Genomic DNA, 16,374 nt, shown 5'->3' with positions numbered 1-16,374 from the left:
GAGACATGAGATACATAAAAGCAGGACCCTATGAGGTGCTTATGGAAGGTTGCGAGGGAACTAAGAGGTGGTCACGACCAGGCCTTGTCACAACCAAATAGCCTGTCGTTGGGATTATGACCGCCTCCTCTCGGGTGCCCAGGAATCACGTGGCCGCCCCCCTCCCATGTGATGCCGAGCCACGGTGTCACTCCTTGCTGCCAACCGTTTCCAGTTCCTGGGTCGTGCCAGGCTTTGCTGAGTGCCCCCTTGCGAGCAGGGGCAAATATTTAGACAGGAGAGCAGCCTTTGCTTGGTCCCCAAAGAAGGACTGAAAAGGAGCCTCTCCATCATCGCACCCCCATGAACATGCCTACCCCTTGGCACTTAGGGGGCCCCTCTGATTCCTCACCGCTGCCCTGACCACCGTGTCTTCCTTCCATCCAGATCGTGGCCGCCATCCTCGCCATCGCTGGGATCGTGATGATGACCTACGCGGATGGCTTCCACAGCCACTCTGTCATCGGCATAGCCCTGGTGGTGGGCTCGGCATCCATGTCCGCCCTCTACAAGGTAGACGCGGGGAGCAGGCTCTCTGGGCCCACCTGGGAGGGAAGGGCAGGCCTCGGCGTGGCTGGCCCGTTGCTTTGGGGGAAGCTTTGATGGAGCCTGGGCTTGAAGATGAGCCATTGTTTCCCAGGAGCACCAGGCACACGAAGCCTTGCGGTGCTGAGACACACAGCAGCTCTTAGCCCTGGCTTTCTAGACCTTTCCATCAATGGCTGTACATTTGCAGCATTTGGGATAAAACGGGTGGAACCATGGATTGGCTGAGTCCGATTGGTAACTTCCTTGTCTGGCAAGGACTGGAGAAGGATCCAGGGCCCCAACTGGCTGGCTCAGTGTTTGGTCAGATACTTTCCTACCAGATTGGACATGAAAATTTGAATATCTGGTACAGCTTTGAAATCTTGTATCACATGGTTTTTGAGGCCACCCGTATTCAACATGAGTCCATATGCATTTCAGGCGTTGCCCATAGACTGAATGAATAAAAGCACAACTACTATCATATGGGGAATTATAAAATATTTTTGACAAAATGTTGGGAACTGTTGGAAGCCATGGCCAGCTGCAAGTCTCGAGAGAACAATGTTTACCCCCTCACTCTCTCCCCTGCTCCATTATGCCTCTCAGCCACTCTCTCCCCTCACTTGCCCTTCTCTTTGGATCCGAAGTCAAGAATGCAAATATTTTGTGGTCTCCAGGTTGGTAAACTGAACTGGAGGATTCAGTGAGAAATGAGATTTTAGCTTCGAGACTTATTGGCCCTTTGTGGATCCAGACGGTTGGACAGAGAACATAAAGCATTGTAGAAAGTTCTAAGGAACTTTTTTCCAGCACTGGGAGGAAGACACTTTTGGAGAGTGAAACATCTGTACCATCTTACCTTTCATCAGCCCCCTGCCCGCACTGCCCCACCACACACGGGCCATCTTCCTCCTCTGGGACACATCTCCCTCAGAGGATGTGATAGTCTAGCCCCATTCTGGGACTCCAGAGCCATGGTCCAAATGCAGAAAATATTGAGAGGCCACACTCTGCTCTCTCCAATGAGCTACATGCTAATGAGAAGCCGAGAGCGGATAGAAACGCAATCCACAATGAACACAAATATTCTGATTTAGACTTAGGTTTCCATCTCCTCCACTGCCTGATCTTTATCCAGAGAGGCCAGTCGGTGGAAGGGTGAAAGCAATTGACTGTATTTCCCTTTCCGTGCTTCCTGCCCAGAAATGCCCAGAGATACCTGAAAGAGATGTGAAATGGCTGGAAGAGGAGGAAGGAGGAAAGTAGGAAGGACAGCAAGGCAGAGACTGAACTTGGACCATCAGGTCCTTAACTGTGGACGGTTCAGTAAGCATGGGGGCTGGACGGGGGCCAACTGCCTCTGGGAGCTCAGCTTCCCGGCCTCTCCGGTCACCTTTGTCCCTCTCCTGGCTTTTCATGCATCTCAGATATGTACAAACAGGAACAGGTGCACGAAACCAAAGTCGGGTGTGTTCCGCTAAAACCTATGCCATGTCTGGAACAGGGGTGGTGAGCTGGAGCAGAGACCTGTGAGTGTTATGAGCCCTCTCCCTTTGATTTATAGGAAATGTCTTTGCAGCCAAAGCCCTTTTGCTTGGGGGAAGTGGTTTTCAAACTGTGTTGTTCAGGGTCAGAGATTAATGTTAGGGGTCCCCGAGAGGAATGTGTAATCATGGCAGATACTTCTAATTTAAGTGGCTTCTAATTTATGTGGCTTCCTCATCTTCAGTGCTCTGAAGTGGGGATGTGGTGTCGTGAATACAGCACAGAGGAATCAAGCCTAGTGTGACAACCTATGGTTTCTGAAGTTGCTCTCTGTGTACCTGGAGAGTAACTCTCCATCGTGTTGCTACTGGGCATGGGTAAAGCCCACCGCCCTTCACTGAAGGCCATATGAGGTAGAATTCACCTGTCACATGGCCGTCGGTCCCGTGGTCCAGCCCCAGCTTACCAAGTGCACTTGCTTCTCCGTGGCAAGTTGGAGTCTTAGGTGAGCCATCACCCCTCCCCCTCTGCTCTCTCCGTCAGGTCCTGTTCAAGCTCCTCCTGGGCAGTGCTAAGTTTGGAGAAGCCGCCTTATTTCTGTCCATTTTGGGTGTGTTTAACATCCTCTTCATCACCTGTATTCCTGTCATCCTCTACTTTACCAAAGTGGAATACTGGAGCTCTTTCGATGACATTCCATGGGGAAACCTTTGTGGATTTTCACTCCTCTTATTGAGTAAGTGGCGATCACCCTGTCAGAATCATCAGGAAGCAGGGACTGACAGAGCGGCATCCGGGCAGCTCAAGGGGAGTCTTTGGAAACCCGTGTCCTGAAGGAGAAAAACGAGTCTGTTATTATCCTTAAGTTCCTCGTGCTTTTCTAGGTCATTGTGTCGTGAAAAGGAAAGCCTTTGAAATGATGACACTGGATTCTAATTCCAGGACTACAGTCGCTGCAGTAGTGGCCATGGTCATTTGGTGCTCTGAATAGTGAACTGGTAGCCCGGTATGCTGCGTGGTATCTACTAATAATAGTACATTCCTTATATAGGGCTGGTAAGAAGTTAGTAAATTAGTGCATGCAGAGAGCTCTTAGAACCTGCCTGGTAATGTTCAGTAAATACTACCAATTACCATTAAATTAGTGTCATCATCACCATTAGTTGATATAAGGCTGGTCCTAAGCAGGAAAGCAACCAAGGAGGTGCCTCATCCCATTTCCATCAAAAACTGTACATAACACTTAAAAATGATTAGGATAATAAAATTTATGCTATATGTATTTTACCACAATAAAAAAAATTCAAAAAGAAAAAAACTAAATAAAAATAAAAATAAAAACGTACATTCCAAAGCTCCTATTCATAGTCTTCCCAGAATCATTGCCAGCAACAGAGAAAAGCAAAGTTAGTAGGATACATAGGAGGGCCCCAATCCTCTTTTCTAGTGCCTGCTCGCTGGTTATCTTTGCCAAATTTCTTTTCCCTTCTTCAAAGCTCAGGGAAGAGAGGAGAGCTGAGTCAGCAAGATGTTGTTCTGGAGCCCTTGCAGGAACCCGGAATTCACTGAGTCAGAGTAAAGGGCAAAACACCTATGACTCCAGCCTCATCAGAGAAGCTGGGGTCTGACGGACCAGGGGAAAGTCCAGGGCCAGTCGTGAATAACACCTGTTTTTTTTTTTAATTCTGTATTTCAGCATTCAATATTGTATTAAATTTTGGAATTGCTGTTACATATCCCACTCTGATGTCTCTTGGAATCGTCCTCAGTGTACCTGTGAATGCAGGTAAACCTATATGGCTTTCTGTATCTGCTTGTAAACACACACACACACAAACACACACAAACATGCATGTGTGCACACATACTCACGTATATTCTGGCTGTGTCTGGTATAGCAGGCATGTTTAACCTTCTCTGTAGAAAGAAAGCACTTTGGTAAAACATTGATGATTTTGACACATGCAATATTTTCTCCAGGGCGGCTTGATTTTCACATACCACACCAAGATACAGAAAAGTCTAAAGCCATCTCCATTCAAACTGGTGTGGGGATCAGATGCATGTCATGAATACTATGATAAGTATAGACAAATATATAGCAGAAAAAAAAAACTACAAATAGAACTACCATATGACCCAGTAATCCCACTACTGGGCATATACCCTGAGAAAACCATAATTCAAAAAGAGTCATGTACCAAAATGTTCATTGCAGCTCTATTTACAATAGCCCAGAGATGGAAACAACCTAAGTGTCCATCATCGGATGAATGGATAAAGAAGATGTGGCACATATATACAATGGAATATTACTCAGCCATAAAAAAAAAACGAAATGTAGCAGAGGAAAATTTTAATTTTTGTTTAGTGGCTTTCCAGAAGAGACTGTTAGCTCAGATTATGGCAGGCCTGAGGTAGAGGCATGTCTGCAAACTGCAGAAGCATAAACACTGTTCCCCGAGTCCCAGAAGAGAGCCCTTCCCCCAGCTGCTACCCGGCTCTTTCTTTCACTGGGGACTCGCCGACACACTCAGCTGGCAGCTCTTCCAAAGCCTGCCATCACCTGCCCTTCACCTCCTTCCTTTTCCTGGCTCCTTCTGCTGTGAATTTCGGATTTTCCTCCCAGAACGCCCCCGCCTCACACCCGCCCTCCCTGTAGAACCTGTTTGTGAATCACTTCTCCCCAGAGCATCCACCCCCTTGGGCTTCGCACAGCTCCCGCCAAAGCCATCTCCCTCCCGACCCTCCCGCTTCTGGGCCATTAGAGGGTTAGGCCTCCAGGGGATGGCAACCCCTTATCCTGTTCAGTCTGGCGTTAGTAAGCCTGAAGCATAGGCAAAGCCGCACTCAGCTTCCTAAACCTCTTCCTGCTGTCCCATTCCACACGTTCTGTATATGCCTCACCCTGGCCCCAGACTCCTTGGGCCCAGCACCATCCCTGCCCAGAGGGAGGATGGCGGTCCCCACGCATCACCTCTCTGGGCCTTTGCTTGTCCCCTAAAAGTGAAGGTCATCCCCACGTCATCACCTTGGTTGATCCGAGAACCACATAAGATGACCTATGAGGCAGAACTTCCAAAGGCAGGAAAGCCCCTGAGCTCCTGGAAAACTGGTAAAAAAGTGGTCCAGCTTGTCAGTTTCCATACACTACAGGCTTCTGAAAAATAACGCATCAACTTACCCCCGCTGCATCTTGGTGTGTCTTTATAGTCCCACAGGGTTCTTATTTCAAGGAGGCATATTCCAGGCGGCCCTGGTGTAGAAGCTACTTTGACCATATCATACAGCCGGGTGTGTGAGAGGTTAACCAGAATTCTCTTACTACTTACCTGCAACGTAAGAGGGTCCGTGTCAGGGGAAGGAATTACCTTCAGTTCTCCAGAGGAGGAGAGAAGCCGAGGAATCGGCTGTTACCTGACTGTCAGAGCAGAGCCCTTGCTGGGCTTTCTGACTTTCCCTGATGCCCTCTCTAGTGCAGCTTGTATGGCTTGCTAATTAACTCTCCCCATCTGTGAATTAACAGGCCATGCTGCCAATATTAAAAATCAAACTGCTTCTGAATTAGAGATAAAAGCGGAACTTTAATTCCACAAAAGGGCTACTAACAAAGTGCCTTTTTTTTTTTTTTTTGCGGTATGCGGGCCTCTCACTGTTGTGGCCTCTCCTGTTGCGGAGCACAGGCTCCGGACGTGCAGGCCCAGTGGCCATGGCTCACGGGCCCAGCCGCTCCGTGGCATGTGGGATCTTCCCGGACCAGGGCACGAACCCGTGTCCCCTGCATCGGCAGGCGGACTCTCAACCACTGCGCCACCAGGGAAACCCACAAAGTGCTTTTTTCAGGTTTAACTTTTACCTCTCTACCCACCCTCCAGACAGAGGTGAGAGTCAGGTGCAAGGGTAGGGTGCGGGGCAGGAGGATGTGGAGGAACGTGAGGGGGGATGACAGAGCAGCCCCCTCATGCGGCGGGCGAGCTGGAGGGTAACAGCGGTCCAGCACGTCAGGCTTCAGAAGCTGCACATGCAAGTCAGAAAACCCTCTTTCACAAAATGCGTTTAAAAAAAGCAATCTAATTCTCCCTTGTGGAGAGGCAGGCCCCAAATTTTCTTTGGTTTAGTTAGGAAAAGAGAAAAAGAAAGCAAAAAAAGAAAAGAAAAGAAAACCAACATTTGAAACACTTTTGATCTTTAGTTATGAAGAGAATGATGATCTAGATTTGTACGAACTGACATGAATCCTGTTCTCATTTTGTTCCCTCACCTGATGTGGGTCAGGAATGAGCTTCTTGGGCCTTTAATAAACTTTCATAATCTGTGGTGACACAGGTGGCATTAGAGCCTCACACTAATAATATTCTGGGGTGGAACAAAAGTTTGTATTTATTATCTTCAAAGAACCAGGTCAAGTTTGGTCTTCAGAACGTATATTATATATATAATGCTCTTAAACTATAAAAATAAAGTATGTCACTGTAGAAAATGTGAAAAGTGCCAAGAATATAAAGAAAGCAGTAACGTTTTAATTATCCTGCCAACCCGGAGGTGGCCACGATTAACTTTGGTGGATGTATATATTAATACACACGCACATCTCCAACTGCCCCTGGTGTTTCGTTTTGTCTCTCGCACAAATCAATGTGGGAACTAAGGTACTAGGTCAATTGGGGAAAGTGAAACACAGCGCAAGGCCTCGCAGTAGACAGGGTTTGTAAAGTTAACGGGGGGGGGGGTGATTTCTGGGAGGCAGCCCCTGCCCGCCTGGTCAAGGGAAAACAGCTCCGGCCCCGCGGAAGGGGGCGCCCCAGGCCCCGTCCTGGCCGGGGCCCCGCCCTCCTGATGGCCTGGCACGATCGCCCCCCGGTAACCCACGCTCTCCATCCCCTGCAGTTGTTGATCGCTACACCAGTAAGATCGTCTTCAACGGGGTCCGGGTCATCGCCATGGTCATCATCGGCCTGGGCTTCCTCCTCCTGCTTCTGCCCGAGGAATGGGACGTCTGGTTGATGAAGCTGCTCACCCGCCTGAAAGTGAGGAAAAAGGAGGAGGCGGCGGAGGGCGGCGCGGACCTGGGCTCGGGACCTCAGAACAAGGGCGGAAGGGTCCGACCCTCCTTCGCCCGCTGATGGTCCGCCTGAGAACTCTGTGGTGACGCTCGCGTGGGTGATTTGGAATCTCTTCCCTGCAGAGGGAACCTCGGTTTGGTGAGGTGTACATACCTGTACAGTTTTGGTAATCTGCGGTAAGTTATATGGTATTTATTGGCATGTCCAACTTGCTTGCACTTTTTTTCACATCAGACCTTTTACTTAAGGGTACCAATTAAATACGGGAGAGAAAAGAACCTCTCCGCTCTTTTTAAATGAATGTAAAGCAGCATAAAATGATCCTTGCCTAGATTGTTTGGGATGACAGATTTCTTGACAAGGCAGGGCAGATGTTTTGACTCTTCCCAACTGAAAATTACATTGCACACTGTGATTATTTTTCAGCTATGGTAGATCATACTTTGTTTTATACCAGAGCTGTACTCTTAATTTTAAGGGATTTCAATGAACCAAAAGATCACTCTGAGTTAATTTGGATAAACGATTGTTGGATGGATGGGTTGATGGGATGTGAAGAGCTGGAGCAGAAAAGGATAATGGACATGGAAAACCATTGCCTGTGGCTAACTGGGGGTGGCGATTGGAGGAGGGCAGGCCCGAGCCAGGTAACAGAAAGGGAAGGTTAAGTCCCAGCCCCAGCTGGCTTGCTCTCACGTGTCTGTGTAAGATCATGGAAGAGAAATTACAGTGCCTTCTACAGAATTTTTGTCTTTACCTATGTGAAGTGAGGTGACATTATAGGTCACTGGTGCCGTCTTATCATTTGGATGTAGAAATCTTTAGAAACAAATAAAAGACTATACATTGTGTGTGTGTGTGTGTGTGTGTGTGTGTGTGTGTGTACAAAAGTGGCAAAGCTGATGACCAGTGTAGTAGAACACGGGTCACAGTGTGCATATAAGGTAGACTCCGCAGAAGATGAATCACTGGTTGCTTTTACTTCCTGACCAAGACCGCAAGATTTACTGAATCTGCAAACCTTTTTATGAAACTTTTAAGCACCAGGCTGTTTACTTCCATAATTTAGGTCTGCCAGAAAATTCTATCTGTGATAGATCTGTAAAGAGGGACAAGGGGGTTAGAGTTTACTATTTTTGAAGTTTACATTGTTACATAACGAATTGGAAACCTTATTTTGAAATGGTGTCATAACCCAGTGGTGTGCTCTGTAACCATGGAGTCTTTCGTTTCCTAGGGGAAAGGGCATTCGTGACCTGAACTTTTTAAGCAAATTATTATTCTCAGTTTCCATTACCTGTTTAACCAAACAGATTAATAAACGATTTAAAAAAGAAGCATTTGGTGCTGTCTTGGTGGCAACTCTGTTCCTTTCCCACTAGGCTAGATCTGACTTTCCGGCTTCCTCACCTTATACTTTTCTCCCAGCGAGCCCCACTCTCCTGCACCTTCAAGGCACAGAAAGCCATTCAGCTGTCTCAAGGAAGAAAGTTCTTATTGCAGACAGAGTTGACTTTCACAAAAGAGAAATGCAGGACACAGAGATGGCCTCGAAGGAAAGGTCTCCGGACAGCGTTCCCCTCCCGTCCTCCTACCCTGTCCTGTCTCCTCTCCTCGGATGCCGCCCTCCGTGCAGCTCTGGGGTTGCAGCCCTTTCCTGTGCAGCCCGGTTCCCTGGCTCCCTTACACTCGGGCCTCAGAGTGGCAGCCTCAGTCCCTAAACTGACCTGGTCTTCCAGCTCAGCCCCCACACCTGACTTCTGCCTTAGGTGCCCTGACCTGTTCTGGCTCTAGAGGGAATTTGATGTAACGTGTATGTCACTGTTCCAGGCAGCTGTGGCCAGGCGCCCTGAGGTCCAATGTCTCTCATGCTCTGGCCACAAAGGGCTGGGTTCTCTAAGAGGGCGTGTGAATGGAGAGGAGATGACAGCCTCTTTAGGACACTTTGCCCTGCCACCTATCCCTAGAGCATCTGCACACCATGCACCACTTGCTACGTGGGGTTGTAACCTGGGGAGTGTAGTTGTCCAGATCAAAGGGCTCCCCTGCCCATCTCTCCTGCGTATGCCGGGAGCCCCATAGTGGAGCCTGAGCCCGTCACCTCCACGACTGTCTGGGCTCCCAACCTCTCGAGTTACGCCAAGGTGCCAAACGAATATTTCCTTTGTAAGCCATAACCTGAAAAACTGGGAAACCCTACACGAGAGCAGATTTACCTTCTTCTCCTATGGGCATAAAAGACCATGAAGAGCTTCCCTGGTGGCACAGTGGTTGAGAGTCCCCCTGCCGATGCAGGGGACACGGGTTCATGCCCTGGTCCGGGAAGATCCCACATGCCGCGGAGCGGCTGGGCCCGTGAGCCATGGCCGCTGAGCCTGCGCGTCCGGAGCCTGTGCTCCGCAACGGGAGAGGCCACAACAGTGAGAGGCCCGCGTACCGCAAAAAAAAAAAAAAAAAAAAAGAGCGGCTGCTTTCAACAGAGTGACCAGATCAATCAAGCAAGCAAAGAATCAATAAGGAGGGCACTTCAGTTCCCCAGCCAAGGTCTGGCAGAGAGAGTTCTGTGTGGATTTCTGATGAAAAGTCAGCAAGCGGAAAAGTCAACTAAAAATAGAAACTCTTTTAACTTTTATGGGAACTCATAAGTGTATACTACACGATTTTATTAACATTAGAATGAATAATAGATGTTTGCAGGAAACACTACATGTTTCCAAACAATTCAACCATAGGGAATCCTAAGACTCTTTTAGGCTGTTGCCAGGTTATTTTATACTTCACTTATGATGAAGAAATCGATTCTAAAAATTCTGTGTATACTAAAGAACATATTTACTCTTTCATCTGTAGTAGTCTGTCACTCTCGTGTATGAATCTGGGAATTGTTCTAAACAATTAATACTAACAACTAGAAACTAAAGTGATTTCTTCAGCATCTATGATGTTTTGCTTTAGTGCATTACTTTTGAGGTTCTATTAATTAAATCCAATATTTAATACAGTTCTAGCTGTACAGCAACAGCAAGAAAAAGCAGTAGTCATTATATTCAGTGGCTTGCAGTGTCTGTCCAGTCTACACCAGGCCTCTGAGCACCCCCGGGAGTGGGGAAGCAGAAAAGATTCCTTACATCTGCTCTGGGTATGTGTCTATAGCTATTAGCTCACTACCTCGGTCACTGGAAAACACTATGGAGCCACTTTTTTTAGGCAAAGCACATCATTTCCAGAAAGGCCTTTTTGAAATTCAAAGTCAGAACCTGGAAAGAGCCATCCGCCATCCACTGAGCTCATGGAGCTGGTTACTTAGAATTCGCTTCAGTGACCGGCCACTAAGTCACCCCTTACACCCCTGAGAAAATGTGACACAGGGCAGCTAGGCTCTTTTTCTTAGTCAGATAGTGCCACAATGATGCCACATTAAAAGTCCACCTGGAACTCAGTGGCTTAAACACGCATGTGTGTGCCTAGGCTCATGGGTCTGCAGGGATTGCGCTGTGGCTGACAGGCCTGGCTCAGCTGAGCGACCCGGCCGCAGGTGAGGGTCTGCCTGGGCTGGCTGCCAGGCTGGTGCAGGGCTCAGCTGAAGGGGATGCTCACGTCTCTTCTACTATTCAGCTGCTCTTGTTCTTTGTTCTTATTTTTGTCTTTCACTCTTTTTCTGTCTTTTGTGGTTTTAATATTGAGCACTTTATATGATTCTATTTTCTCTCCTTTCTTAGCATATAAATTATACTTATTTTTTTTAACTGTCGTTAGTGGTTGCCCTAGAGTTTGCAATATACATTTACAACTAATCCAAATAACACTATGCCATGTCATGTGTAGTGTGAGTACCTTATAATAACAAAATAATCCTAATTTCCCCCACCCCTTGTTATCATTGCTGTCATTCATTTTATTTATATATAAGCATACATATACACACATATGAAAAAGATGCATAAGCATACATAATCACATACATTGTTGCTATTATCATTCTTAATAAACTGTTATCCACTAAGTCAGTTAGAAATAAGAAAAATAAAAGTTTTAATTTTACCTTTACTTACTCCTTTTTCAAAGCTCTTCCTTTCTTTATGTAGATCCAAGTTTCTGACCTATTTTTTATTCTCTCTAAAGAATTTGTTTAAACATTGCTTGCAAGGCAGGTCTACTGGCAACAAATTTCCTTGAGTTTTGTTTGTTTATTTCTCCATTTTTGAAGGATAATTTTGTGGAATAAGGAATTCTAGATTGGTGGGGGTTCTCAACACTTTAAATGTTTCACTCCTTTTTTGAATTAATTAATTAATTAATTAATTAATTTTTATTTTATGGTTGCATTGTGTATTCGTTGCTGCGTGTGGGCTTTCTCTAGTTGCGGCGAGTGGGGGCTACTCTTCATTGTGGTGCATGGGCTTCTTATTGTGGTGGCTTCTCTTGTTGCAGAGCACAGGCTCTAGGCGCGCGGGTTTCAGTAGTTGTGGCATGCGGGCTCAGTAGTTGTGTCTCGCAGGCTCTAGAGCACAAGCTCAGTAGTTGTGGTGCACGGGCTTAGTTGCTCTACGGCATGTGGGATCTTCCCAGACCAGGGCTCGAACCCATGTTCCCTGCATTGGCAGGTGGATTCCTAACCACTGTGCCACCAGGGAAGTCCATTTCACTCCTTCTGTTGCCTGCCTGGTTTCTGAGCAGAAGCCACCTGTAATTCTTATCTTTGTTTCTCTGTAGATACAGGATTCTTTCAGGATTTTTTCCCCATCTTTGATTTTCTGTAGTTTGAAAATGATATGCCTGAGTCATTTTGTTTTTGTTTTTGCATTTATTTATATTATCGTGTTCTCTGAGCTTCCTGGAGTTGTGTTTTGGTGTCTGACATTAATTTGGTAGAAATTATCAGCCATTATTGTTTCAAATATTTCTTCTGTTTCTTTCTCCCTTTCTTCTCCTTCTGGGTATTCCCATTTTGGGTGTGTTCCCTGTAAGGGTTGTCTCACTGTCCTTGCATATTCTCTTCTGTTTTTCCAGTCTTTGTTTCTTTGCTTTTCAGTTAGGGAGGTTTCTATTGATACATCCTCCAGCTCAGAGATTCTCTCCTCAACTGTATCTGGTCTACTAAGAAGCCCATCAAAGGCATTCTTCATCTCTATGACAGTGTTTTTTATCTCTAGCATTTCCTTTTGGTTCTTTCTTAGGATTTCCATCTCTCCCCGCTTACATTGCCCATCTGTTCTTGCCTGCTGTCTCTTTTACCCCTTAACACATGAATTATAGTTGTCATAAATTCCCAATCTGAAAATTCCAACATCCCGGTTATGCCTGCTTCTGACGCTTGCTCTGTTGCTTCAAGTTATGTTTTTATTGCCTTTTGGTATGCTTTGTAATTTTTTTTTTTTTTTTTTTGCGGTATGGACCCAGCTGCTCTGCGGCATGTGGGATCTTTCCGGACCGGGGCACGAACCCATGTCCCCTGCACTGGCAGGTGGACTCTGAACCACTGCACCACCAGGGAAGTCCTGTAATTTTTTTCTTGATAACCGGACATGCTGTACCAGCTAAAAGGAACTGCTGTAAATAGGTATTTAGTAACGTGGTAAGGTATAAGGGGAGGGGAACCATTCTATAGTCCTATGATTAGGTCTCTTTCAGTGAGCCTGTGCTCTGGACTGTAGGCTTCTCAAATGAGTCTTACTTTTTTCTTCCTCTCTTAGGTGGGAGAGGATGGCTAGAGTGGGCTAGAGTTGGGTATTTCCCTTTTCCCACATGGAAGGCTGCTGCTGTCTGGAGTTGGGTATTTCCCTTCCCCAGGTCTCTTAGGGTCTGATAATACCCCCAGCAGGTTCGGCTCTGGTTAACTAGTTTCTCCTGATGGAAGGCTTTGTTAAGAAAAACAGAGTGCTCCAGCATATTTCAAAATGGCTCCTTTTCCCCTCCCCCTGCTAGAAGCATGAGGGAATTTTTATCTGAGATTTACTGTGGGAACCTGCTTGAGCTCCTGGAGGTAAGTTTCACAATTGTGGAGGCCCCCTATGACCGGGCCCCCCCTGGAATTTTTAACTCTTAGAGTCCTCCACACTGAGCCTCCAGCATTTGTCAGTTATAGTTCTGGCTTTCCTATCTTGGCACTGGTTCCCACGTAGTTTCTGTTTGTTTGTCTCTGCTCTGATAAGTTTTCTCTGTGTTCATCTGTCTGTCTCTCCAGTCTTGGGCGCAGTGGTTTGCCCTCTGTCCTAGAAGAGTTGATTTTTTAGCCTATTCAGCTTTTTACTTGTTAGGATGGAGTGGCAAATTCTAAACTCCCTACGTGCAGAGCTGGAAACCAGAAGGGCTTTCCTTACTCTTTCAAAATACTCTAAGAAGTAATGAGGTGGACCAAAACAGAAATGATTACAGAAGCACAAACTGCCCAGACATAGACGCCTCTCCCATCCGACCCTCTGATCTTTCAGCGAAAGGGCTGCTCCACTCTGCAGGCTGCTGGCTGCCCCTCCCCTTTCTCCAGTGGTCACTTCCCTCACGGCTCTTGGCTTGACACGCAGGTTTTCAGCCTACCTCCCGCAGTGGTCATCCTTCTTGGGCTCCCATGCTGATTCATGATTCTCAGCCTGTCCCTTATTTCCCACCATAAGATAAACCCATTCCTTTTTGGCCAGTGTGTCCCCATTCCAGCCATTGGCCAGAGACATTGGATTCAAGCTTCTTCGTCTCCGTAGGGCTGAGAATGTGGAGAGATTTAATCAGGTCCCAGGGTGAGGAATATGCTGTTATTGGCAAGGTAAACGATCATTCACCAACCTGCAGGTGAAGCCCTTCCCACCATAAGCACACCATCTAGCAATTCTCTAAGCATTCAATAATCAGAGGCCATATAGAATGATAATTGCCTCACATCTCGTAACACAACAGTTGTTCACTCATCTGGAGAGTGCAGCCTATGTTTACATTAGCTTTTAGTGCCCACAGTAATTGTACTTATTTTACTTACAGTCAACTAGACCCCTAAGATTTAGTTAGATGTTCATTCCATCCTATTCCCCTGAAATTGTTTTGTTTTGGACACAAACAGGATTTCACACTTACTGTTTATTTGTTTGTCCCATAAATACTTTAAAAATGGAAACTGGGACTTCCCTCGTGGCACAGTGGTTGAGAGTCCGCCTGCCAATGCAGGGGACACGGGTTCGTGCCCCGGTCCGGGAAGATCCCACATGCCGCGGAGCAGCTGGGCCCGTGAGCCGTGGCCACTGAGCCTGCGCATCCGGAGCCTGTGCTCTGCAACGGGAGAGGCCACAGCAGTGAGAGGCCCGCGTACCGCAAAAAAAAAAAAAAAAAAAAAGGAATCTGCATAACTGAACCAGCTCCTGTCTTTAAGAAACTTTGAAATTAGTAAGAGGACTGATCAAGGTCGCCAGGACCTCTGCTATAAGGCAGCGTGAGACGACTGACTCTCAGGGGCAGACTTTGTGCTGTTTGGATCTGAGGGATTGTGAACTACTTCATGAAGAAAATAACTTTTTGAGTTGGGCCTAATAGGATGAATAGGGTTTTCAGAAACAGGTGGGTGGCTGGGCAGTTCAGATGACTGGAAGAGCAGGAAGAGAGGCAGAATGTTAGAGGCAAGATCTGGGAACAGCAAATAGCTAAGATAAAGAGATGGGCATCTGTAGGGAGTGGTAGGAGATAAAGCCAGAAGACAGGCTAAGTCCTAATGTGAGGGTCTTCAGTGCCATGCTGGGATATCAGAGCATTTGTTGGTCAGCAATAGAAAGCCACTAGAACTAATTAAGCGGGAGAGTAGCATGATTAAATCTTCTTTATGTCAGCCCATCATCCCAACCTGTTGATATCCTTGAGTCTTTCATTAAAACTATGAGCTATCTCCTCTATCCCCAGACCCTATGCAGGTTTGATAAGCATCCTTGATTACACTTCTCTAATTCAACTACAAAATATATAAAAGTTATAACCCTAGTCACAACTCTGAAAGTGACCTTCCTTCAGGTTGATTACTCAGATTCTTTGGGCTATGCTTATCCAACCATGTATCACTCACATATAGCAGCATCTAGTCCACAGTTCTCAAGAGCAGATATTATTGATTGCTTATTTCAGTACACATGATTTACACTCATTATCTTTTTTAAACCTTTCACCAGCCCTCTGAGATGAAGCTATTGAAGTTTACTGTGCATTCTTTTAAACTGCAAAATCTTTCCCATCCCAGAACTTGAATCTCAACCTTGAATTGATTGGTCTTCAATCAATCTTCTAAGAAAGTATGGATTTTATCAAATAGATCCTTCATAAAACCTTTGGTCAACTGTAACTCCTTTAATATCTACCTGGTTAATATAAAGAATTGTAGAATTCACAAGATCAATTAGAAATTTCATTATTGTTTGTGTTTATTGAGGCTAAATAGAAAGTTTCAAGTCTGGCACATGGGAATAATGAAATAGAGTTTCAACCTAGCCAAGAAGCTAAGTAGACCTGAATTTCCTGAAAAATTTTAAATAATCTAACAGTACCAGCATGAGCCCTTAGTTGCCTAGGTAATAAAGCCGGTTTCCATGGAAACCCATTGGTCTGTATCAAAGAAACACTTTGAATTTTAATGGGGTGAAAGAGCATCATCTAAGAAAGACCAAATAGTTATTGCTAACTGAACTGTTCTTGGTGGTGACGGCCTTTTATGTTCATATTTGTTAATAGCGGTGGTTGTTTTTGCCAGAAAAACAAGCTTTAGATATGCAAATAATCGTAATAGCTAATACTGTCTTCTCTCCTCTACACACCACAAGAGAGTTTCTTTTTTTTTAAAGAAATATTTCTTTCTTTATTTATTTTTGGCTGCACTGGGTCTTCGTTGCTGCACGCGGGCTTTCTCTAGTTGAAGCGAGCAGGGGCTACTCTTCGTTGCGGTGCACAGGCTTCTCATTGCGGTGGCTTCTTTTGTTGCAGAGCACGGGCTCTAGGTGTGTGGGCTTCAGTAGATGTGGTACGCGGGGTCAGTAGTTGTGGCTCGCGGGCTCTAGAGCGCAGGCTCTGTAGTTGTGGCACACGGGCTTAGTTGCCCCACGGCATGTGGGGTCTTCCTGGACCAGGGCTCGAACCCGTGTCCCCTGCATTGGCAGGCGGATTCTTAACCACTGCGCCACCAGGGAAGCCCTACCAGTGTATTTTATATACTTAAACTATATACATACACACAAACACACACTCATTTTATCCTTACAGTAACTGAGGTTGAATTCCCTGGAGATCCAGCGGTTAG

General features: G+C 46.2%; 1 protein-coding gene across 2 annotated transcripts in view; it reads left to right on the top strand.

The window, feature by feature from the left end:
- Window positions 1-7,178, top strand: part of SLC35F3 (solute carrier family 35 member F3) — a gene marked incomplete at both ends in the record, with an annotated part of 288,308 nt that extends 281,130 nt beyond the window's left edge. For both annotated transcript variants that reach the window (XM_082605078.1, XM_082605079.1), the window contains 4 exons: window positions 427-552; window positions 2,599-2,791; window positions 3,752-3,841; window positions 6,943-7,178. In XM_082605078.1, coding sequence (XP_082461204.1) covers window positions 427-552; window positions 2,599-2,791; window positions 3,752-3,841; window positions 6,943-7,178 — 645 coding nt within the window. The remainder of the gene's footprint in view (window positions 1-426; window positions 553-2,598; window positions 2,792-3,751; window positions 3,842-6,942) is intronic.
- Between the last annotated feature and the right edge of the window lie 9,196 nt (window positions 7,179-16,374).

This window comes from Mesoplodon mirus (assembly GCF_964341445.2).
Source record: "Mesoplodon mirus genome assembly, chromosome: 2".
NCBI lineage: Eukaryota > Metazoa > Chordata > Mammalia > Artiodactyla > Ziphiidae > Mesoplodon > Mesoplodon mirus.
This window is presented reverse-complemented; position numbering and strand designations above follow the sequence as displayed.